At 38.1% G+C, this 25,592-nt stretch overlaps 2 protein-coding genes across 2 annotated transcripts; one reads left to right on the top strand and one right to left on the bottom strand.

Annotated features, from left to right (window-relative positions):
- Positions 1–3,567: 3,567 nt before the first annotated feature.
- dharma lies at positions 3,568–4,366 on the top strand (the record flags this gene model as incomplete). Its single annotated transcript, XM_081369952.1, has 3 exons — positions 3,568–3,889; positions 3,971–4,158; positions 4,268–4,366. 3 exons carry the CDS (start codon positions 3,568–3,570, stop codon positions 4,364–4,366), a joined length of 609 nt encoding a protein of 202 aa, XP_081226078.1.
- Positions 4,367–5,574: 1,208 nt separating this feature from the next.
- clip3 (CAP-GLY domain containing linker protein 3) lies at positions 5,575–17,337 on the bottom strand. The gene is made up of 14 exons (XM_081371528.1): positions 17,223–17,337; positions 15,321–15,469; positions 15,004–15,143; positions 11,885–11,978; positions 11,488–11,649; positions 11,163–11,281; positions 10,116–10,352; positions 9,883–10,018; positions 9,626–9,772; positions 8,715–8,849; positions 8,433–8,556; positions 7,694–7,758; positions 7,257–7,329; positions 5,575–7,140 (listed from the first exon to the last, which is right to left on the bottom strand). Exons 2-14 carry the CDS (start codon positions 15,448–15,450, stop codon positions 7,083–7,085), a joined length of 1,620 nt encoding a protein of 539 aa, XP_081227654.1. The 5' UTR covers positions 15,451–15,469; positions 17,223–17,337; the 3' UTR covers positions 5,575–7,082.
- Between the last annotated feature and the right edge of the window lie 8,255 nt (positions 17,338–25,592).

The following is a 25,592-nucleotide window of genomic DNA, read 5'->3' as shown; positions in this document are numbered from 1 at the left end:
ATGGGTTTTGAAACGACATGAGAATAAATTTGGTAACACTTTATTTTAAGGTAACATAGTTACATGGTACTACATAAATTGAGCAATAACAAATAATTAAACCTAAACCACCAATCCGTAACTCTATAGTAGCCTAAGTATTAGTTAATTAATATTACTCAGTACTTATTTGAGTAGGCTAAGTACAATGAAACTATGTCACCGTAAAATAAAGTGTAACCCAGAATTTTCAATTTGGACGGGCCCCTTTTTGGAGGTGAATTCAGGTTGATTGTGGGACACATTGTCCCAATCAACCTGAATTCACCCTAAATAAGAACATTTTCTTTCAAGTTGATGTCACTAGTTTTATACTGCATATTGCAATTGCTATTGTAATGACATAAGTATGGTTTAAATGTGAATACTTCTCTGTGTTATATAACTCCTCTGGTTTCTGTCAACTGTGATAAATACCTTTCCTTGGCACAAATTTACCAGGTGACATTTGATCTGCTCATACTACAGTATATCTGGTGTAGAGTTGAATTTGAAAAGCTGACCTTAAGATGCTTGACTGAGTCTATGACACACAGTTCATAATTCGAATTGCTTTGTGACGGGGTAACAAATCAAGTTGGCCTGATGCAGACACTCTTACCTGCATGGGATGAGATACGAGTTGCTTTTCCAGCCATCTGGAACAGTCAAGGAGAAGCTTGGCCTTTAATGCAGCAGTTCAGCTCACTGTCACCCTCAGAGAACACCAGAGGAATAAAAGAACTGGACTCACTGATCCACTGAATGCGAATAACATTGATGGTCTTTAAATGTTTCAATTGGATGGTGGTATGTTATTTTTATAAGTAAACAGAGCAACATATTATGTTTTTTTTCCAGATGCATTCATGCAAAAGACACCATCAGTGCCTATTTCCTCAGTAATCCTAACTATTTCTCTGAGAACTACTACTGTTGTTGTGGCCCGAATATCCTTTCCAACAGTGTCTTACCTTTGATCATTAATAATTTGATTGAAGTAAGTGAACTCCACAACTCCACCTTCAAAATCGTTCTTGTTTGTCTATGCTTTGGATTGATTGCTTTAGATTAGAATATTCAAACTTGCCTTTGTGTTTTTGGGATGCACATCTATCTAACTCACTGGAGCTTGAATTTCATCCCCAGATCAGTTTGATTTGGCAGAGCTGTACAGTTGGGAGTTCTCAATGAACATCCAGCTCTGTTTGGAGGAGTTCATGCATGCATTTGTTAATTGCCTATTGGCCCAAATCATATCAATGCTTGTCAGTGGCATTGTGCAAATCCTGGCTGTACAGATGGATGCTTACAGCCACACTGATGTTCTCTAGAAACGCATCGCAGAACTGAATATGGGTCAACCATATGATTCAGTTGAATGCTCTGAATCAGATTGTTGCCTTTATCATGCAAATGAGGTTTGTTTAGTGTGAGTTGCTGTACTTTGACTGAAGTGGAAGATACTGACTGATTAAACACATATGCCTATGCTCTTTTATCTTGCTACTGAAAAAAGTAATTGAGGTTATTGTTAATAAAAAGTCCCACAGGTATCAAAGAGCTTACTCGTTGTTATGATCTGAATGGAAGGGCCTTTCATTCCTAAAGGTCTTACTCATTCACAGATTCTTGAAACAAAATCCCTGTAACTGATCATCAGGGCACTGATAGTAAGTTTGTGTTTAATACATTTTAAAAAAAACTCAGTACAATAAAGGACATGCGGTATTTTCATTTTCTGTATGTGCTGTCCGGGCCTTGCAGATTATCAAATGATCTCATTTGGCAGAGACAAAACCAATATCCGCTCAGTGGGATTTTCATGTGTATTCTTTGTAAACCCAAGTAGCTTAAAAAGAATCGAATATTAATGATGTAAGCTGAGTTATATTGGGAGAATCTGCTGGTTTGTAAAATGCACACTCGCTTAGACATTACTTGTGACATCCCTAAGCTACAGCTGCGGCTTGTGCTTTAAAATAACCGTGATCATTTAATCTTGAGTTAACCCTGATTTAGTTGCATGCAACACATATGTAACGATGAAGGCTTTTGAATAATTCCTCTATCCACAGACAGACAGTGGCCTTGTTTAGTAATGCAGTCCCTGTTTTTTATCCTGTTCAATGGACTATATTTAAACGGTGCTATCATTTATTATTGCTCGTAGTGGATTCAATATTATCTTTCTATAGTAAAACAGGGCTTGTAAAAAAGAAGCTGTCATTATTTAAACATATTTATAATAATATTATTTTAATTGTATTGGACCTAAATCTGTAGGCCTGTTCAAATTTATTTTGTTCATTTATATTAGCTTTATTAAAGTCTCTAAATAAAACCACAAGATGGCGACATTTGTTCATATGTTTTGGTTTATGGAGCGTTTAAAAAATGTGATTCATTATGATAGCATAAGGTAAACTGTAATTAAAACACAAATTCAAATAGGAAAGAAAGAAAATAGGCTATCAAAACACTCTTGACCTCTTTGAATAGGTGCTGTTTAAATGAATGACTTTCATTTGTTTTAACTTCAGAGAATGACGTCACAATTTCAAAGCGCGCGTGTCTCTTTGAACAAGTGTTAAGTTATTTCTTTATGATTAGGCTATCTGAATTCAATATAAACTTTATCCAGTATAAACTATAACATGATTAATGTAGAATAATTTATATCCCATAGCCTAAATTAAATTATCATTTTATATAAAAAGTTCATATATGCGTTCCATGGGGTTTATTTATTTAGGCGGCCTATTATAAACTAATAAAATACAATTAAAATAATTGTAGGAATAGGAATATAGGAATATTTCATTGAGTCACTCTAACAAATCTCCTCAAGTGAGACATTTTTTATCACTGTATTTTATATAGCCTAGGCTAAACAATAACTATTTCATTACTTTGACGCGTACGATCACTGCTGTGTGATAAGAACGTAAAGTGCGTCATGTGATCAAATGCTAAATTAAAATGTGCTTTCGCGCTTTGGCTGTTTAAACAACAAAACACATAGGCTATTTGACCATCGGAATATCACATTTTTCATGTTATAGTTAACAAGTTTGAGAATGTTTTAATAAAAAAGGAAAAACTAAATAAAAGCAGTGGTAATGACATAACAGGGAATGACGTGTCGCCATGGAAACAATAAAAGTGATCGCCTTGAAAAACTCACGATGGGGGATCAACCATAATATTTTAAACATATGTGTGAAAAGGTTAAAGTCAGTAAACAAAACCAGTAACTTGTAGTATCGAAGTATGATCAATAAACATTAATAGGAATCATTACAGGTGTAGGCTTATTTCAAGTGGCAGGTTAAAAGGTTTTAAGGATCTTTCAAAGTGGATCTTCAAAAGGTAATTTCCTTTGACTTCCTCCTTTACAAAGAGATGTTGATGGCCCGATATTAAATACATTAATACCTCAGTTAAAAAGATGCAGGGGGTACAAATAGGCCTACAACTCTCTAGCTCCATGTCATTATTAAAGGAGAGCAAGAGGAGAGAGTGCATTCCCTGGGCCCCAAATTGAACATGGCAACTCAGAAATTTTCCAACTTCTCTATTGATTACATCTTGGGAGATGCCAGCAAACAACCAGCAGATTCACCTGGATTGGATCATCCAGCATCTTCTCAGGATTTCCCAAGGCACTTGACCAAACTTGACCCGCTCTACCAGGATGGATCTAGAGGTCACTGTGACCATGCAGCACTGATGATGAACTTTCCATCATCATCATCATCATCATCATCATGGGCAGGAATGTACAGCTGCTGTGTTCCAGTCTCATATTATCAACCAGCTTTTAATTCAAATTACTATGCAGGTCAACAATGGCCTTTTGCCGTATCAGGTATGCCTTTTTTAACTTTATTTTATTTATTTTTTAATTTATTTAGGTATTGTTTTTAACTAAATTTCTGATCGCCTTCAGGTTGTGAAACAGCTGAGAATCACTGTCACCTAACTGTAGCTCAGAAACAGCGCAGTCGCATCCGAACGGTGTTCACCGACAGCCAGACGGAGCAGCTCGAGCGGCTCTTCGCGCTCACGGACTACCCGACCGCTGAAACCCGGGCGGACTTAGCCAAGAACACCGGCCTCAGCGAGGAGACTGTGCGGGTAAGATAACGCAATTTAGCTGGGACAATATTTCCTATTATGTGCTAACGTTTCCCTATAAATATATAGAAAATTACTATAATCCAATTTTTTTACATTTTTTTTATAGGTGTGGTTCAAGAATCGACGTGCACGCAGAAAGCGGCAGACAACCTGCCCTGACAAAAACGCGAGGCGCGCTCCCGATGATCATCAGGAATCAGATTAATTTATGATTGAAACGTCAACATAGACTTTTAAACGTTGTTTTTAAAATAACTCGTTTGTTTACAGTTTACAAATGTACATTTTTTTTAAATAAACATTTTCTCAGTGAAATAAACTTTAGTTTGGCTTATTTGGATAGATAGATGGACAGACGAAAAAAGTTGCTGCCTTAAATTTTTAAGTACAGTAAACTTGGATGTCTTTAAGTTTAAAGTAAACTTAAATTACATTAAACTGACTTGACCATTTGTTAAATCTCATATAACTTATAAAAAAGAAGAAAAATGCTTAACTTATTTTGATGAGTTAAAGCAATGTAAAAACATCATTTTTTGTGTAGATAGATAGATGATGGATGAATAGATAGACATGATTATTTAATCAACCAAAACAACACAGTCAAACTAAGTATAAAACACTAATGTTTATTATCCATTTATCCATAGTCAGGATAGTTTCACTTTAAGTAATTAATAAGCTTTTTCATGCTGATATACTGTAGGAAAAAGAAACCTGCAAATGTATACACAGCATGCAGTACAGTTATGTTGTCCATCAAATCCAAAACTGAATTCATGAATAAGATCCACGTTAATCTGATTTACATGAAAAGAAAGCACAGGACGTTAAAAAAGTACCTTGTGAAATTATTAAAATATATATTTTCTCAGACGAATAAATGTTTACAAATGAACTATACCAATTACACAAACTGGATAGAAAATGACAGAAAGCGTTGCTGACAATGCTAGATGTCACACTGAAACTCTTCAAAGCGTGGAGGGTGAGCCAGTCAGTGCGAGTTACTTACTTATGAAATTTCACTTTACAGTCATACTTTTGCTCTCCTTTTGGCATCAAAAACTGAATGTGATTTGTCCTGAAATCAAGGTAAATAACAGTGATATATTGATGCGTTGTACAACTTTAAGTCACCAAAAAGCAATATACTGTACTCTATAAGTCACAAAATGATAATGCACAATTTCAGGTTTTTTTTGTGAGCTGACCTTTGCACTCCATCAGAAGATGCACTATTCTACTCACTACAGTGTCATTGCTAAACCTACCACACAAATTCAAGAATTCTTCAATGAAATAATGGCATGGCGGCTGAAGAAATCAAAAGCTGTCTAGATCAAGCAAGTTGCTCTTTTTTGTAAACCAGTGCAGTTGACCAAGTGTTCACAAGAAGGAGAGTGCACAAGTCAAGTTGTTGTTTTTTATTCTCTCCTTAACAATATCTGCCCGCTCTAGGATCACTGTAGTGATTTCACCTATACTGTTGGTCATCTATTACGGACAGACACTTTTACTCATGCTGTGCTACCGTAGGTGGTAATAAAGTAGACAGATTTCCATATTCATATAGCATGTTGACACAAGAGTAAATATTGCTGTTATCACCCACACACTTGAATACGATATCATAAGCACATAGTGTTTTCACGATCAGGATTTTAAAGAACAGCATTTACAAAACTGGTCCAAGTGAAAACCGATGGAGGGACAGTGAGAAGGGATAGGTAGTCTGGTCTAGCATCTCTTGACTTTAGACGATAGATGAGGATTGATTTTTATTTTTTTGTTAAAAATAAATTGCACAAGGAGCGAATTGTTCTTCACTTTCAACTATACTAGATGATGCAAATGCATTTAATTACATTTTTATTTAATTTTTTTTTGGTGAGAGAAACACGATTGTGATTGAATCTGTATGGTTATTTGGGTTTACAAAATAAGCAAATCCTTTAATTTTCACCTCGTTTTTTTAATGAAAGGTCAAGAATGAACACGCCTCCTTTTAAGAGTTGCATTATTGATGTGTGATTCTTAACAGCACATTATTTTGGAGTGAAAGATACAGTCGTTTAGCTTTTACTATATCATGGAGCTTGCGCTTTGGTTTTGTGGTAGATTTTAATTGAATGAAAAGTTATTTATTAACTTATATCTAAAGCAGGCCTCTCACCTCATTTCAGAGCAGCTTATAACCTGAAAACATGCCCATGCCTGCTTATTTCATGCAACATATTCTATATTTTAATCTACACACTTTTACAGTTTCACTGTAGATGAAGAAAACGTTGGGCTCAGATGACAAAAACCCTGTTCTTTTTCACATTGGCAGCATGAATATTTTCAGACTACAGACTGCATAAATTGTGAGATCATTTTAATGTTTTTTAGATGTTTGCTAATGTCACCTACTAGTTCATTTAAAGGCATTTGAAACTTAGAAATCAAAGTTTATATATAATAAAATACTGAAAAGTAAGACAGTAAAGGTGCATAATACAGCAACATGTTTCCAAACAAAACAAAAAAGCACCTTTTCAAATTAAAACAGATGTACAAGCCTACTTTTGTGTATAATGACTGTATTATCAAGCTTGAATACTGCCAATAATCTACCAACAGTGGTTTAGCAAAAAAAGAGAGATATGCATGGCTTTTAGATGGGATGATTTTCCCTTATTTTGATTTCATAAAAGATTGTTCGTCTATAATTCAATCATCGGAATGCAGGACGTTAGTTACTTGACAAGGCACTATTTTTTTGCTATTGAATTGCTGTCAAAGGGGTGGGACAGCAGTCTGGGTATTTGACAGAGAGAAGCACATATGAATAATGGAAGTACACAGAATGGGTGAGATTTTATCTTGAGGAGGAACAGAAAGAGGGGGAGATAGAATTAAAGATGTAAGCAGTGGATTTAGGACTGCATCTCTGCACGGAGCATCCAGGGAAACCAGCAACAGAACAGCAACCTGCTACAATAGAAACGAATCATGAAAGTAAAATGCTGTTTAATCTTGTAACACAGGATACATTATAGATTCACAGCTGCGGCCAAAACGGATATGTTACTTGTGGGACACAAGCATACCTGGATATGGAACTTTCAGATGTTATGTCTTTCGGAGATCGCACCGCATTAAAATTCCGCTTCGGCTGGGACACTGTGGAGAAGAGGAGGTTGAAACATCACAAACATGTACCTGAGACTGCCATGTGGGACTGTTGTCCATTCATATAAATATTGTATGATGCATATTGCATAATAAAAATGCTCTTTAATGCATGCAAGCTTAAGAAATAGAGGGGAAAACTTCTTATTGCTATTACACATTATGGACAGTAAGTGGCGCTGTATGCTAAATTGAGAAGATAAATGCAAAATGGAGCACTAAATGTGAGCTTGTTTTGTTTATTCATAAGAATATATACACTCTGATTGCGAAAACAGGGAAAAAAACATTCATAATGTTCCACAAAGGAAATATTTTCCAAATTGATAAACATGCTCCTTATTGCTGTACTTACTAGTCACCTGGTGGACTTTCTTCACCAGTGCCCCATCCGCCTGGGGATCTCTGGGCCCTGCAATTCTGCAAGATTTATAATAAATAAAATAAAAATGAATTAAAAAAATACTGCTGATGATTTTTGGTGACTCAACATATGGATGTTTAAATTGACATTTCACTAAGTGTCCCTGTTTTTCACCTTTGGAATTTTCTTATCATTTTACACCAGATGGTTTCACAAAGACTTCATAGCGTAGGTAGTATTTTAGCACATTTACTTAGGCCCCACCCCTAACATTGTTCAGGTACTTTATCATTATCCTTTCATTAATAGTGAAACCTTCCCGCAAATGCTTTTGCTATCCAGGAATAAAAGCCAAGTGGAAGGCAATGGTCTGTTCATATTCTTTAACCAAAACAGCAGAACATGTAACTGTAAATAAAGTCTAATTTGGACAGGAATAGTTTCCTAAACAATGTTTGAGTTACAATTCTTATCACTCAACGTCTTTGATTTCAAGTACCGATTTCATTCACATTCAGATGGGATTAGATTTCTTAGAGAACCATTGAGTTTGCTGTAAAACAGTACTCTGTTGCTCTGGAATATTTACTGAGGTTGTGTGAGAAAAACACAGACTTGGCTGATTCGGACGGGATTAAAATTGCAAAGTAAGTCTGTGAAACATGAATTTCTCTACCGACCCCCTGAAAAACTAGTCCCGTCCGAATGGGGCTTAAGTTGAAGATTTTACCTCTGAACACGAGAAGGTGGTGCAAAAACTCCATATTTGGGCAAACAGTGGAAGTAACGCACTCCAAATACACTGCCATCATGCTTTCCAGTGGGATGCTCCAACTCCACACCAAACCAATATCCTATCACAAGAATGCACACACAAAATACTAAATACTCATGGCACAATATGGTAATTGTATGACTCATTTCATATCACTCATAAGAAGTCGGACAAATTGCGTCCGACTTCTCAAATCATTATATTATGCCGTTATCTTAGACCATCACATAAACATACCAGGTGCAAAGTCTGTCTTTCCAAAAAAGCGGACAATCCCTTGTTTTTGGCCTGCCACTAGCACCTGATCCCCAACCTCAACCTTGACTCCATCAGGATCCAAACTGACCCCGGGCAGAGACTTCTTTCTTGGAGCTGGTGGAGAAGCAAATCAAATGTGGAACTCAGATGACAAACTTCCGATAAAGAAGTTTTCTATTTTACTAAAAGAAGCTAACTGTTTTCTATTTTACCAGAAAAAAATCTGAATATTAGAATGATTTCTAAAGGATCCTGTGACACTGAAGACTGGAGTAATGATGCTGAATATTACATTACATAGAAACAGAAAAGAGTAATTTTAATTTGTAATAATATTTCACACAGTATTACTGAATTTACAGTTTTTTTGATCAGTTAAATGCAACCTTAAGAGACTTCTTTCAAAAACATCCACTTAAATGTTTTACACACATTTTTAACCGGGGTTTAAACGATTCGATATTTTTTAATTTGATAGAAGATGAACAGTGTTAATTCAAATAGACAATAGCCTACAGAATCATATCACACATCTCGATTAGATTAATTATTAGTAGTAGTATTATTATGATTGTATCAAATTGTCTTGATATCAATTTATCACTCAGTGAGTTTATATCTATGTATTTTTCTCTCTCCACAACATCACCATTTTATTAATAATAATGATTACTATTAAATCACACTAAATTAACCTATTGCTTAAACGTATCACTGTATCTGTATACACTACTATATCTATGCATCTATATATTTTGCTGGTATTTTGATATTGGTTGTTTTTAGTTTTTTTTTTTTTTGTATGTGTGTGTATATATGTGTGTCATTGGTCTCTTTGTATAAGCTTCTATATCTTAATAAAGATAGAAAAATATAGAGTTATCACTCACTCTTCGCACGATCTTTCTCTTTTTTCTCTTTCTTGATTTTGCCAGTGACGCGAGACAAATCCATGCGAGGGGTTTTTGGGGTGGAGGTGACCGAAGAGGGGGTCTGCTCAAGAGCTTTGCTGATTTTTGACACAGGGGCAAAGATGCCTGAAAAATAGAAATCAGATTATTTCATCCGAATACTCAGTCTGAATCAATTTAAGCTTGCTGTTGTCATTACAAATGCCTTTTATAATACAGAAATGAAGAGAACACACCTTGTTTTGGGGAGCAGATAAAATAGCGGATCCCACCCACACTCCCGTCATTCTTGCCCTCCGCACTGTCCAGCTCAATACCGACCCATTGCCCACTAGCAAACTCAGTGGTGCCACAGAAACGGAGGGTGCCAGTCTGCAGGAGAGAGGTATTACGTTTTATATAGCCTATTTTCTCTAAGGACCTTCTGATTTTACACCACATCCATTCTCCAAATCTTTAACAGACCCACCTTTGTGTCGTCCAGCACCACACGGTCCCCTAGTTTGAGGCCCAGGGAGGAGAGCATGAGGTTGCCGGGGATGTTGTCATAGTTGGGCAGGGTGGCACGTGGTAGGTTACAGCTGAGAGGCACTGCGTCCAGCAGCAACTGTTTCAGCTCTTTAGCCACCATGGCGGCTTCAGCCTTATCCAGACTCATGTCCATGGGGTCAGGGACAACCTCAGCTGGCTCTTGACCCTTATCATTCTATAACATGCAGAGAGATTATATTTGTCAGTGATAGTCTAACCAGGCCAATATTTATCATTTTGAGATTACAGATATGGTCTGCTGAGGCAATGACTGAAGTCACATTTCAGTTTTTAATAATGTTTGTGTAAATATTGTATACTGTTCAAAAGTTTATGGTCAGTAAGATTAGCAGATTTTAAAGAAATTAACACTTGTATTCAGCAAGGATGGATTAGTTTGATCAAAAGTAACATTAAAAACATTTCTAATGCTTCAGAAATTTGATTTTAATTTCGGATAAATGCTGTTCTTTACAACTTTCTATTCATCAAAGAATCCTAAAAAAATACATCAAAGCAATTAGTTAAGGTGCCAGTAATATTCATAATATTAAATGGCAGGTTTATTTGACAACTAGATTAGGAAGGATATGACACTGAAGACTGGAGTAATGATGTTGAAAATTCAGCTTTGCCATCACAGGAATAAATCAAATTTTTAATATATTCAAATAGAAAACAGTCATTTTAAATTGTAATAATATTTCACAATATTATTGTTTTTACTGTATTTTTATCAAATGAAGGCAGCATTGGTGAGCATAAGATACTTCTTTCAAAAACTTACCCTAACATTTTAATAGTAGGGTATATTTGTTAATATACATACATTGGGGTCCATACTAACATTATTTGGCGACTAATGTATTCTGAGATACAGACCAATGAAGATGTCTGGAACACTGATTCAAAATGAGCTGAGTGGATTATTAACAAAGCCAATTAGACTGATTAGCTCAAGCGAAGTTTAAATCATCATGCTCACTCTGACAGTAGGGTTGGCTCCGTGCTCGAGCAGACACTTGACAGCACCCAGGCAGAGGTTGGAGGCGGCGATGTGCAGGGCTGTGCCATGATAAAAGTCACTGCAGGTGGAGTTGAGCACTGTGTAGAGAAACAGACACCCCAATTTTAGTGGAAAATGTGTTGCCAAATGCTCATTAGCCACTTCATCATTTGCTAACAATTTTGCATTTTCTGCCTCAGCTTGTATGTGAGAATGTGGCTAGCTTGTATATAAAGCATCTGTCTACTTGAAAAGTTTAGATGCCGTCATGAATACAAAAACTCTTTATGCTTTTGGAAGTCACCTTTAGGCTTGCAGGCCTTGAGCAAAACGCGAATCAGTTCTGGCACATCGAAGTAAGCTGCATAATGGAGGGCGTTCATGTTGGTCCAGCGACTGCGCAGACTCACATCAGCTCCCAGAGCTATCAGCTGATTGGACAGCCGCAACGCTGCCTCAGGATCACCTGAGAGAAAAACACTTTGTTACTATAGGAGGAATGGTACATGCTGCAGGCTAGATATGCTTTTATAATGTTGGCAAGTGTGAAATGCACAGCAAGGTTTGAGCTTTTAAAGGATTAAGAACTAGGTTAAGTCCAATTAAGTCCTCAAACTTGAATTATCTCAATAGATTTGGATTGTGGAATGTAAGGCAAGTCAGGGCAAATGGCTCCAACCGTCAATTCCAACGTCACTTACCTACTCCATGAGCCCCTGCTTTGCAGCAGTAGTGGAGAAGAGTCATATCCGTCAGGCCGTCACGGTCATTGACATGGCAACCTCGCTTTAAAATCTGAAAGTGATAGTAACAATGTGAAATAACATCAAGTGATGATCAACACATGTTGGACTTCCATGCATCTGGAATCCAATTAATAACTAATGCAGCAGACTCGCACAGAAACTCTGGTCCTGAGTAGATGGCGTTTTTCAAAAGCAACTGGCCACTTTCAAAGCTGGACAAGAGCCATATTAGTGAGATGCACTCTAATAATGAAAAATTATACCAATAAATATTGATTACAAGTGATAGAAGGAAGCCTTTTTTGCTGAGTCATCCTCAACATCACATTTTCTTAACTCTTTCCCCGCAACTGACGGAAATTTCCGGCTTTCCGTGTTTTCCCTGTTATATGGTAGGGGGCGCTATGACACATCTTCTGAAAGAGTACTGAATCTCCAGATCAAAACACATGCGAAGATGCAGAAACCAGCGATATCATATGTAATCATATGCATATGTAAAATAACAAAATCATCAACATTAAACAGCATATATATAAAAACTGCCAAATGTTACTGAATGAAATGTCGACCCAGGACGAGCTATAGGACTGTGAAAGCATTAGGGGTGTTGATGGACTCGATCTACTCCATCTATGTTTTGATCATCTTTCTAAATCCGATCTGGATGTATACTTTGACAAAAATTATGATTCTGATTTTCTCAGCTTTTTGCTCAAAATGTAGCTTTTTTTAATAAAACTTACCTATATTCAAGCATTGATAAAAAAAATGCATAAAGCTAAAATTGTTTAAAAGCAGAGTGTCTTTTCGATATATTGCATGTTCAGATATTCATACAACATATATTCTGGGGCCATGAAAATGATCAAAAATGCTGTCGGTGGCTTTAAAGGGGTCATATAATGCCATTTTTGTACAATCTAATATGATTCTTTAGGGTCTAAATTAAAAGTTTGTAATATACTTTAATTAAAAATTCTCATTAGTATTGTAAGAAAACACTCATTTTACCTGGTCAAAAACAGCTCTGTTTTCAGCACGCCGTTTCAGTGCATGTGTCTTTAAATGATAATGAGCTTTGCTCACCCCGCCCCTCTGTTCTGTGCGTACACCGTTTCTAACACAATAACCACGCGTTGTTCATTATAAACGTGGGATTATAAATTATATTGAGAACGTCGTACATAGAAAACATGCCGTAATGGACCCTGAGTGTAAACCTTAGATGCATTCATCGTGAAGCCTGCAGCAAGGTTTGCAAATTTCGCAAAGATTAATATAAATACTAATATAAAGGTTAATAAAACATTACACTCACATCTTCTGGAGGTTCAGCAGTAACACGTTGGTACCGATCCGTTTTTTCTCGTTTGTAAAGCTGTCTGGTGTGAAATGATTCGCGCAAACATGAAAGCATGGACGATCGTGGGGAATCCCCGTGAGGGAATCCCCGCGTCAATCCTTTGGGCATATCGCTTCAAAAACAAAACTCAGCCACTGCATCTTCAACGGCTCGGATTTAGGAACATCCAAATGACTGCTGTGTTCCTTATTACATCTAAGAACTGAACACCACAATCGCGTAGACGCCATTCTGCTCCAGCATTTCAACAATGGCGGACTACTATGACGACAGCTGTCACAGCTCGCTCAGGGCGGGTCTTGTGTTGAAACACGGCTGTCAATCACAATAGCGGGAGGGGCGTACGATCTTATGACGTCACAATATCGAACGGCTTGATTTCAGAGAGGGTCAAACATATAAGGAGATTAAAACAAAACCACTGGATGGATTTTTATCATGATATGATGGTTGTGTACAGGCACTGCCAACAGACATTTCAGTACAATCAACTTGTAAAAGTGCATGTACCATTATATGACCCCTTTAAAAAAAATGCTGGTAGGGAAAGAGTTAATGATTTAGATTTGATCAAAAATGCTGTCGGTGGCTTTAAAAATAAATAAAAAATGCTGGTAGGGAAAGAGTTAATGATTTAGATTTCCCTGCTGAAAAATGCAACTTATAACCAGCCTATGTTGTTTTTTGCTGGTCTTTTCTATCCCCCAGACTAGTCAGGTTGGTCTGGTTTAAGCTGGTCTTGTCACAAGGGTTGTAAAATCTTATAACCTTATGAAACTTCTTACATTGATTACTTACAAGTCAGACTCACAAGGCCAGATACTGGTGGGCACTGGGCAGTGAGAGTTCTTCTTCAGCTAGATCTGACAGGTGGAGCTGATTTAGGACAGAACTCAATGGAGAGATCAGTCAAATGTAGGAAGCTTATTACCACTGCCATCAATCCCTGCAGCTCTACCACCTCTAGGGACACCATTATACAGCAAGGTACCTCCTTCTCATAGATCTTTATCTAAGCCTAAATTTTGTTAAAGCCCTAAAGTTTGTGTCTGTGCTATACATCTAGGAACTGAGATAAATCACTGACAGTACCAAAAGTTCCTGTGCCTCAAACAGTACTGCATGGAGCAAGAAACACCAAGGTCATTGATTTGATTCCCAGAGAATGCATGAACTAACTAAATGTGTAATGTGTAAATGAACATTATGTCCCTTTCTCGGCACAACGTGTAAAATGAAAACTAAACCGAGGAAGATTTTCAGTATTGGTTCATCCACTGACATTTATTTACCTAAACTTAAAACATGGCAAAATACTTTGCACATTCATGTCTGTACACTCTGTACTCAAGCATGTCAATTATTAAAGAACGATTAAAAAGAAAGCTGAGAAACTCTCAAAAAAGGTAAAGAGGACAAAAGCTTTCAACAAGTTTGAACACAACCCATGGATTAGAAACCAGACTCTATCCTTAAAATCAGAAAGACTGAAAAGCTGAATAGAAACTCAATACACCTCTCTATACTTGTAGACATGGCATTTATTTATGGTTCACTGTCTTGATTCATTCCGTATAAAACAAATGCTATGTTTCAGCAAGATTGCATGAGTAGGCTTTGTTAGTTGCCCATATTTTTTAGCAGGTTTCTTGTCTAGCCTGCAGGCAATTCCAGAGAAATACTTAAAGCTTTTTAGACTGTCTCTCACCTCGTTGCCTATGATGTCAATCTTGTGTTGAACTTGTGGAACCCATTGGCGGATAATGGCAAACAGTTCTGGGATTGTGGTCCGAGAGTCTGTCAGAATCTCCATGCAGGCTGGATCATTCGGATCAAAGAAGGTAAACGCTGGAATAGAGGCACGTAAATTGCAGGATATAAATACAGGTTTAGTTAAAACAGCCAAAAAGATGGTTACCACTACATTGTGCTGTGAAATTTGTAAAAATTCATCTTCAGGATTAGATTTCTTCTTGTTCTCTCTGTAATATTTTGGGGTAGAACTGACTTAGTTGTGAAACCCACCATAGTCTTTGGGCAGTGGAGCCTGTGCAGATGGATGCACTATGGGCTTCTTGCGGGGTTCATGAACAGGGCTGATGAACTCGGAGCCAGGCTGGGCCTCTTCCACATCAGAAGTTTCCTCTTTAGTCATTCTGCTTATGTGATTGGGCCTGCAAATATATTCATACAGACATCTTTAACACTCTCAGTATTCTTTCTGTTTGATCCCTGCTCAATAACAAGAGAATAAGTGATATTAGATGTATAATCATAATCCTCTAGTTTACTCCACAGATATTCCTCTCTGCAAGGCTCTAAGTTTAGTATGGAGTCTGGTGGAGAGGACGAGTGACTCACTGCTTCCAGCACTGTCTGCTGGAACAGAGGAGAGTTCGGGCCTCACAAGACACTGCGCCATCTTACTGGAGATCCATGCTGAATATAACTCACTGCAATTTACTTTGATGTCTCAGATGCCCGTAACTGTATTCTGCTCAGTCAGCCATCAAAATAACATTCAGGAAATTATTCAGACAATTCGAGCCAACGCTACAGTGTGTGCACTTAAGAATCACCACTGTGAACCTGCATTTATTCAATTAATTTGGAAGTTACACTGAATATTTGCAAAGTAGATGTTGAGAAGCTATCAACATGATAAACAGTTTGTCATTTGCAACTAATATATTTTATAATTTTTACCATCTAAATTTGATATACCTGTAATTTACATGACCAAGGGGTATATTGAAACTACACTGAATCTCATGTACATGTACATGTCATTTAGAGTAAAACATTGAACATCCATAGTCATAGTAATCAAAATACTTATTCATGTGGTATCTTCAAAAGCCTTTGATTTTACGTTGAGTTCTGTAAAGGATGTATGTTTGATGATTAATTTATCAGTTTTTTTTTTACTTTTCACCTTTTAATGTGACCTCCCTTAATGCCTATTTCACAAAATGTCTGGATACTCAGTATCTGATCTACTCTGAACACTATTTTATCAGGGCAATGATCAAAGTGAATATGAGCTTTAGCATCTCTTGCTCTATTTAATAATACATTATGTATTCCTACAAAGGTTTTTAATTGCAGCTGGAATACAGGCATTACATACATTAGCTGTTTGTGGTATTGCTTTCAATGTCCTTCTATTGCATCAGACTGTGGGAGACATTGATGGTGTTAATGCACAACAAAGATGTCAGTTAAACAAATAGACCTCAAGTGATGTTGTATTGTAATGATAATTGGCACTTCAATAAGGATTCAAATATTTTTGAAAATTATATCCAAAATAACACCAGAATTTCCTGTTGTATATGACTGCTTGGTTAAGATTCAAAGCCTTGCCATCTTAATAATGTAAAACAGACTATAAAGGCGATAAAATGCAATCTCATAATAATGTTTCACAACATATCAACTGTAAATGATGATAATATATCTATTTATAGTTGAGTTGTTAATTAAAAATAAAAAAATGGAATAAATAGCATATATGACTCTTTAATTTACTGACCTAAGAATAAGAAATACTATTTAAAGGATATCTGAGATACCAGACTGTTGAATATTTAATTTCACGAAAAAAGGGGCGTATTCAGAAATGGATCGTGCACAAATGGAATTGACACTGTCTTTAATCTCTCAATATTCTTGATTTAATCGTCGATAAATAAAGTACAATGATCTATAAACTGTATTTAGCGACTAAATGTATACAAACAGGTGCATTGTGTCCTTATATTCTGTTATAAAGCATGTCAGTCTTGCTCTGTGTCAACAAGAAAACATGGACGCTCCATCACGCAGCACATGAAAGACAAGTAGGTTTTTCTCAGGCGGAAAAACATGGCCATTTACATTTTGCGAAAATTCGAAGTTGATACAACGAAATAATATCCCTCTTACCTGATAACAAGCCTCAAAACCGGGATTTCCTTCCCCCCTTTTGTCGGTCGTTGTTGTGCTATGGAAGATGGAGATGATGCTGCGCCTTGTCCTTCTCTCTGCCTGCGTCACGGATGTGACTCACGACTGGACCACTCTCCTCTCTGCAGCTCCTCAACCAAACTTGATGATTCTCGTTGTAGAACTTGCTAGTTGAAACTCCAGCTTTTTCCGTTACAGATACCTGCCATTTAAAATACGAACGACAACATCTGGAAAAGTAGGCTACACAATAACTTTCATGGCTGTATCCACATTTAAATGGGATTTCTGTCAGTCTTAAACCCGGGCGCAATTGTCTTTGGCGCCTCCAAACACAGCAAACCGTCAGCTATCTTGAAATTATTTGAAATAACACGTTGATCACAGCTTCTCGTAACTTTGTCTTACGTTCTGACAAGGTTCTCAATTATATGAATGAACAAGCATTGTTCCAGTAAATTTAACATAACGTTCGTTCAAAGTTATAATTAAATAATGTTATCAAAACATTAGCACAAAACATTATTTATACATCGTTTAAGGAGTGTTATTTCCCCCTGAAACGTTTCAAATGGTCGTTTAAACGTTTAAATAGTCTTAACGTTTCAGAATATTTAGAGAATATTTGAAAATAGCTATCCATGATTTTCTAACGCTATGGGGGAAGATAAGGACAATGTGGATTTACTTTTAAACTAACATATTTAGATACAAGTTTAGCATGTGCAGGATGATGATGATGATGTGTTATTATAGTAAAGAAATATGAACATTTGCTAGTTTAGCCTAGTTGTTATAGCACATAATGTCAAATATTAAAAGAGGCTCAGCTCCCCCTGGATACATATTTACAGAATGTATAAATTCATTTTGATTTAATTCTTATTAATATTTTAAAGGATCATTGTGTCAAAGTGTCATCTTACCCCAAGGGTTTAATTTGATCTTTTTACTATAATTTTTACTTCACAAATCTAAAAAAAATTATGTATCCACCGTGGAAAGTTACTTTGAAAAGTAATGCATTTCAGTATTCAGTTACTCCCTTAAAAAGTAACTACTACAGTAACTGTGTTACTTGGTTACTTTATAAGAAAAGTAGTGTGTTATGTTACTTTTACTTTTGGGCTTGATTTTTATTAGCGCAATTTTCCCCCGGAAATTGCGCTTGTTAACTCTTGATTTCTGTTCTGTGCGTCTGTGCGCATCAATCTTGCACTTCTATCTACTCCTCAACCAGACCACCTAGAGACTTCGGGTTTTCGGCATTATGTTAAGGAAGGTCTAATCTCGGGAACGCACAAAAAAAATCCATGAAAAGATTTAATGTCTCTTAGTGTTGTGATCCCATGAGGTGAGAAAATTGCGCTAAAACACTCACCGAGTTTTTATTACTTGTTTACTAAATTTACTTCAATAAAAACAAAAAAATCTAAAGCCATTTTTTCTTATGGTTTAACTGAATCATCGAAGGTCAGCAGCAAGTACATCGGCCAATAAAGTGAGATTAAATGCATAAAAATATTTATTGTATTTAACATATTTAATGATTGGCGGTTTGTGTAGTATTCTGATTTTGAATTTCACTGATTTCATTCATTTTGAGGAATATTGATTTTTTTTTTTGTGCAAGTGAGATGAGTAAATACCTGCTCACATTAGTGTAGAACTACAATAACCATCATGTTTACTATGCACACAACTCCTCTGCACTTATTCATGATTTCTCTCAACATGGGGACAGGAGAGCTGTCAGTCAGTACATGGGAAAACAAAGTAACTCATGTTACTTATTTGAAAAAGTAACTCAGATTTTTTGTTGTAAATTTAAAAGTAATGCAATACTTTACAAGATACTTAAAAAAGTAATCAGATTTTGTAACTTGAGTTACTTGTAATCGTTACCCTCAAGACTATTGTCCACAAATCCTTCATAAACAAATAGACACACACAAAAAAATAATAATAATGTCATTGTAACAGGCGTGTGCAGGCAGGAAGATGAAGACAGATAAATATAGTTCCAAACGTAGTCTAATAATAATCCAAGAGTAGGCAGACAGGCATGAGCACAACACAACTAAACGTAACGGGGACCGGACACTGAAAGATGGGGAAGGGGAAACTTAAAGGGTTAGTTCACCCAAAAATGAAAATTCTGTCAGTAATTACTCACCCTCATGTTGTTCCAACCCTGTAAGACCTTCATTCATCTTCGGAACACAAATTAAGATATTTTTGATTAATTCTGAGAGCTGGCTCACTCCTCCATAGGCTTCTAAGACATTATAACTTGCTGGCCCAGAAATGGTATTAAAGACATCGTTAATATAGTCCAAGTGACTCCAGTGGCTCAATCTTAAGTTTATAAAGCGACGAGAATACTTTTTGTGCACAAAAAAACAAACAAAAATAACGACTTTATTCCACTATTCATTTCCTTCTCTCTGGGCCTCAAGTTTTTTCACATAGTGTAACTGCGTAGCGCGTCTGTGTTGTACGTCACACGCATCACACACATGACCAGCGTCGGCCAATAGTGAGCCTACTGTGACGAGAAGTAACAGAGGAGACAATAGCAAGTAAAACTGGTTCTTTATTGAACAATACGAGAAACCAGACTCAGAAAGTGCAGGAAGATGATAGAACAGTCTCAGTTTGAAGCAGGCAGGTCTCACGATCTCACTCAGCATCAGAGGGAAAACTCAGGAATGGGTGCGTTGGCAACGCAGGCTTGCGTGGGCAACTCGAAGAACACGGTCAGATGAGTGAGGTGAATTCCCAGTAAAGACGAGACGTGAAGACAAACTGCGACGAAATAATCTCCCAGACAAACACAGGCTGGAGACACGAGGAGTCGAGGAGGAACAGGAACAGAATGGGAAACATCCACAAACAACGATCAGACAAACACAAGACGCACGAGGTGAGTATAAATAGGCACTGGAAATGAGAATCACCTGCCGCTGATTCTCCCGGAGGATAATCAGCGACCACGTCCACACACCACACACACACAAAACACAACGCAAGGAAGAGTCAATGAATTCATCAACCGTGACACCTACGTGTGACGTACAACACAGACGCGCTACGCAGTTACACTATGTGAAAAAACTTGAGGCCCAGAGAGAAGGAAATGAATAGTGGAATAAAGTCGTTATTTTTGTTTGTTTTTTTGTGCACAAAAAGTATTCTCGTCGCTTTATAAACTTAAGATTGAGCCACTGGAGTCACTTGGACTATATTAACGATGTCTTTAATACCATTTCTGGGCCAGCAAGTTATAATGTCTAAGAAGCCTATGGAGGAGTGAGACAGCGCTCAGATTTAATCAAAAATATCTTAATTTGTGTTCCGAAGATGAACGAAGGTCTTACGGGGTTGGAACAACATGAGGGTGAGTAATTACTGACAGAATTTTCATTTTTGGGTGAACTAACCCTTTAAGTACTGAAAGCAAAAGAGGTAATGATACACATGAACTCATAATGACGGTAACCAAGGAGACAGATTAGTGGAGGGAATCTGAACAAAGAAACACGTGTTGACTGTCAGGACTGTCAACATCTGGTGGACAACCGGCGGAGGCGGAGCGGAGGAATCTCTGGGCGCAGACGGAGAGCCAGTGGAGCAGAATGATGTCGCTGGCATCGAAGGCCTAAGCGACGTTGCAGCGACCATCGTCGGAGGAGTAGCCAGAGTACCTGAGGACCGAGACGATGCCGGTGTTACCGCACATCAAGGCGAGTCCGAAGGGAAGGAGGAGCCCACTGAAGCCGTAGGGGTGGAGGAACTGAGCGTACACGGAAGACCCGCAAGTCCGTGGTGTGGATCCACTCGCTCAGGCGCTGATGAAGGTTGCTGCACCCGAGACTTGACGTCACAACATGCCTATTCCGGAGATGGTGAAGGGTTGCAAACCTCCAGCAGAGGCAGGGCTGGAAGACTGGCTGAGTAACGGAGGCAGATTGATACTGGGAAGGGTAGAAGGTAATGTAAAGTCCATACCAGTCTCTATGCTGTTTAGAAACAGTGAAGAGGGTTCAGATGAAACTAAACTGTCTTGTGTATTGTGCTGTCTGTCTAACAACAGCGGTGAAGAATGAGAGACAGGGTGGGCAACGAGACCTCTGTGTGGAAATCCATCAGCCTGGAACACGCTGTCGTATACGCCGATCCAGAGCATCCCAAACATGCTCAATGGGTGACATGTCCGGTGAGTATGCTGGCCATGCAAGAACTGGGATGTTTTCAGCTTCCAGGAATTGTGTGCAGATCCTTGCAACATGGGGCCGTGCATTATCATGCTGCAACATGAGGTGTAGGTCGTGGATGAATGGCACAACAATGGGCCTCAGGATCTCGTCACGGTATCTCTGTGCATTCAAAATGCCATCAATAAAATGCACCTGTGTTCATTGTCCATAACATACGCTTGCCCATACCATAACCCCACCACCACCATGGGCCACTTGATCCACAACGTTGACATCAGCAATCCGCTCACTCACACGACGCCATAGGCGCTGTCTGCCATCTGCCCTGTACAGTGAAAACCGGGATTCATCCGTGAAGAGAACACCTCTCCAAAGTGCCAGACGCCATCGAATGTGAGCATTTGCCCATTCAAGTCGGTTACAACGACGAACTGCAGTCAGGTCAAGACCCCGATGAGGACGACGAGCAGAGCTTCCCTGAGACAGTTTCTGACAGTTTGTGCAGAAATTCTTTGGTTATGCAAACCGATTGTTGCAGCAGCTGTCCAGGTGGCTGGTCTCAGACGATCTTGTAGGTGAAGATGCTGGATGTGGAGGTCCTGGGCTGGCGTGGTTACACGTGGTCTGTGAGGCTGGTTGTATGTACTGCCAAAACTTTTTGAAACGCTTTTGGAGACGGCTTATGGTAGAGAAATGAACATTCAGTTCACGGGCAACAGCTCTGGTAAACAGTCCTGTAGTGATCATTTCTGGATATGAAGCCCTAAAGGAAACTATGATTGGTCTTGGTGAAGAATTCAGTGGCAGGGCCAACTATGCCCTGATCATGAAGGTCACACTTGGATATGGTGGGTTCACCAAATGTTGAAACACTTCTGGGAGTTAAAGAGAGCAGAAACAGTTTATGTACCATTTTTGTTTAACATTTTTGTTGTTTAGAAATGCTGTTAACATTTTCTCAATGGGCAGGTGTTCTGTCCACCAGTGGACACAGATGGAAGGAGATGCGCAAATTCTCTCTCATGACACTGAAGTACTTTGGAATGGGCCGCAGGAGCATCGAGGAACGAGTCAGGCAGGAGGCTGAATATCTTGTTGCAATGATTAAAAAATACAGGTAAAATACAAAGGTAAAATCCACTCATGAGTTTGCCTGCCTATTCCGTCTTATAAGTTAAAGGTGCTCTAAGCAATGTTGGGTGACGTCACTTCTTGTTGACATTCGAAGTAATGTCAAACAAAAAAGAGGCTAGCTCAACCCTCCCTCCTCCTCATCCCATCCTCTCCCCCTCCCTTCCGTGCTTCCTTCTAAGAATATACTTCTTTGCTATTTGTTCATCAGAACATCGTTTCTTTGGTCATGTGTCGGCCATATCAAAATTCAAGAGAATATAATTCTAACGTAGTCATTGTCTAGGACATCTCTCCTCTAGCTAACTTCCCTCTTCATGCTTCTTCACATCGCCACTGGCAACTGCAGCCATAGAACTAATACAGCCATGGTGTCATTTTCTAGACGCGTGGAGAGTGCCAGGGGAAGGTTTGTCCCCCTAACATGAGCTCATTCGACAAGGGCTGTTGCCTCTTTGTGGGCCTGGTCTAGAGGTATGTCAATCCAGGATTATGTTTTGCTGCTGGCTGGTCTCAGAACACCTTCGCCAGATTTTACAAGCTGGATGTACCGTCTGTGGCATCTCAAGTGCTTTCGATGAGTTAAGTTCCTTACTCATGTATTGTGAACTGTTCTAGTTGTACGCAGTGGTTACCGCTATGCTGTTGACTCTGTGTATATGGCTACCAGTGTTTAATACAGCTGTCACCGCTACCGCCGTTGACACTGTTTACTTTCATGCTTGAGTGCTTATTATGTTGTGTCTGCCCTAGATCAGTGCAGCCATTCGTATGCTACTAGTGTTTAATACAGCTGTTACCACTACCGCTGTTGACAGTGTTTAATTTCATGCTTAAATGCTTGTGTTGTGTCTGCCCTGGATCAGTGCAGCCTTCGATTTCATTGCGTTTTATATGCAAATTTTGATAGGGTCGGAGCTGATGTCTCATTGGTCTAGTTCCGCCTATCAGATGCGAGCACTCCTAGTGCGCGGCTGTCTGTCTTTTCCATGGCCCTGTAGCTCGCCCGTTTTCTCCGGAATTATCTTCACTACTCTCACAGCGGGATTTAATACAGTTCCCGCAGTATCAGCTGACGCAATGTAGAAGTTACCTCGGTTACTATTGTAACCTCGGTTTCATGAGAGGTGGGAACGAGACTTTGCGTTTGCCGCCGTGTTTGTTGTTCCATCAGCTGTGCAGATTCTGACGCAATTGTTGCCCATGCATTAAATACTGCCCGTGAGCCTGTCAGTATTTGCATATGTTGCGCCCTTAAAGCTGCAGTCGGCAAGTCTGGCAAATTGGGTCGACTTAGCCAAAATTTTGAATGTTTACAACTCTCATGCCCCTCCCCCACTACCAGCGAGCACCCTCCCATCGAGGTCGTGCTCGTCAGTGCGTGTGTACCTGATTTTCTGTGAATGCTTCCGTCTCTTCAGCGTCGATCAACACCATGGACTCGGAGGTAGGCTGCCCTGGCTAATCTATCCATAGATGGGTCATTATACGAAAACGTGCCATTTCCCACTTTTAATGTTTGATTTTCAAAGTACTGTTTTGAAAATATTTAAGCCCCTTTTTGGATGAAGTAGATCCTAACCTCTCAGGAAAATGTGCCGTGCCATCTCAGGCTATCTTTTTTTTTTTATATATATATATATATATATATATAACCAACGAAAATGTGTGTGTTTGGTCAACCCTGTTACCGACATATTACTTACTTTTTGAAAAAGGTTTTAAATACATATATCGAACAAATCTGATATACTGTGAAAGATAAACCCCCCCTGGTAACATTAAGAGTGTTTGTGAATTGAGAATATTGAAAGTTTTATTTTTTCTTAGTGGATGAATACGTTCATTTCCAAATGACACTCTCCCAGCATCTTCTGTTTTAAGAAAAACGTATGGAAACAAAAATAAAACACCTCAATTCAATTTTGAGTGGATTATTAGCCTCTCTTACTGAACATTTACAATTAGTTGATTGAATTTTTATTTTCATTTTTTAAATGATATTAGAATATTATACAAGTAACAGGGTTGACACATCAGTAACAGGGTTGACCACAGTTACCGTATTGGTTATACTGCTTGTTTGAGTTACAGTTATGGGTGTAATGGAGTCTTAATTGGACATTTAATTCAACATGACTAATCAGCATATTTTGGAGACAGCTTTATTGAGATATTTTAGCATAAAAATAATGAAAAATTATGATGATTCTGCGGAAAACCCTGTGATCAGGTATTTGATACACTGCTGATTTTCCTACTTACAAAGCATGTAGAAGTCTGTAATTTTTATCATAGGTACTCTTCAACTGTGAGTGACGGAATCTAAAACAAAAATCCAGAAAATCACATTGTATGATTTTCAAGTAGTTAATTTGCATTTTATTGCATGACATAAGTATTTGATCACCTACCAACCAGTAAGAATTCCGGCTCTCACAGACCTGTTAGTTTTTCTTTAAGAAGCCCTCCTGTTCTCCACTCATTACCTGTATTAACTGCACCTGTTTGAACTCGTTACCTGTATAAAAGACACCTGTCCACACACTCAATCAAACAGACTCCAACCTCTCCACAATGGCCAAGACCAGAGAGCTGTGTAAGGACAGTTTATATATGAACTGTTTATATCTGTATATAACAAGTTAATCATATCAATGAACTTCTTACCAAAGCCGAAAAATTCAAGAGTCTTCAAAATAAAAAGAATGCTCAACCAGATCAAACGCTTTTAGAAATCAAGGAAAAAAATGAAACCTTGATCTTCAATTAAATAGTTGTAATCCAATAAATCCAAAACTAATCTAATGTTATTGTGTATATCTTTAATAAAGCCCGACTGAGTTTCACTAACAACATCTCCTATCCCAGACTTTAATCTATTGGCTAAAATTTGAGTGAAAAGTTTATAATCTACATTTAATAAGGATATGGGTCTAAGATTTTCAATATACCTTTTATCTTTTCCTGGCTTTGGTAAGAGAGTAATGACCCCTTG

Source organism: Scardinius erythrophthalmus, assembly GCF_964197995.2.
Source record: "Scardinius erythrophthalmus genome assembly, chromosome: 7".
Lineage (NCBI taxonomy): Eukaryota > Metazoa > Chordata > Actinopteri > Cypriniformes > Leuciscidae > Scardinius > Scardinius erythrophthalmus.
This window is presented reverse-complemented; position numbering and strand designations above follow the sequence as displayed.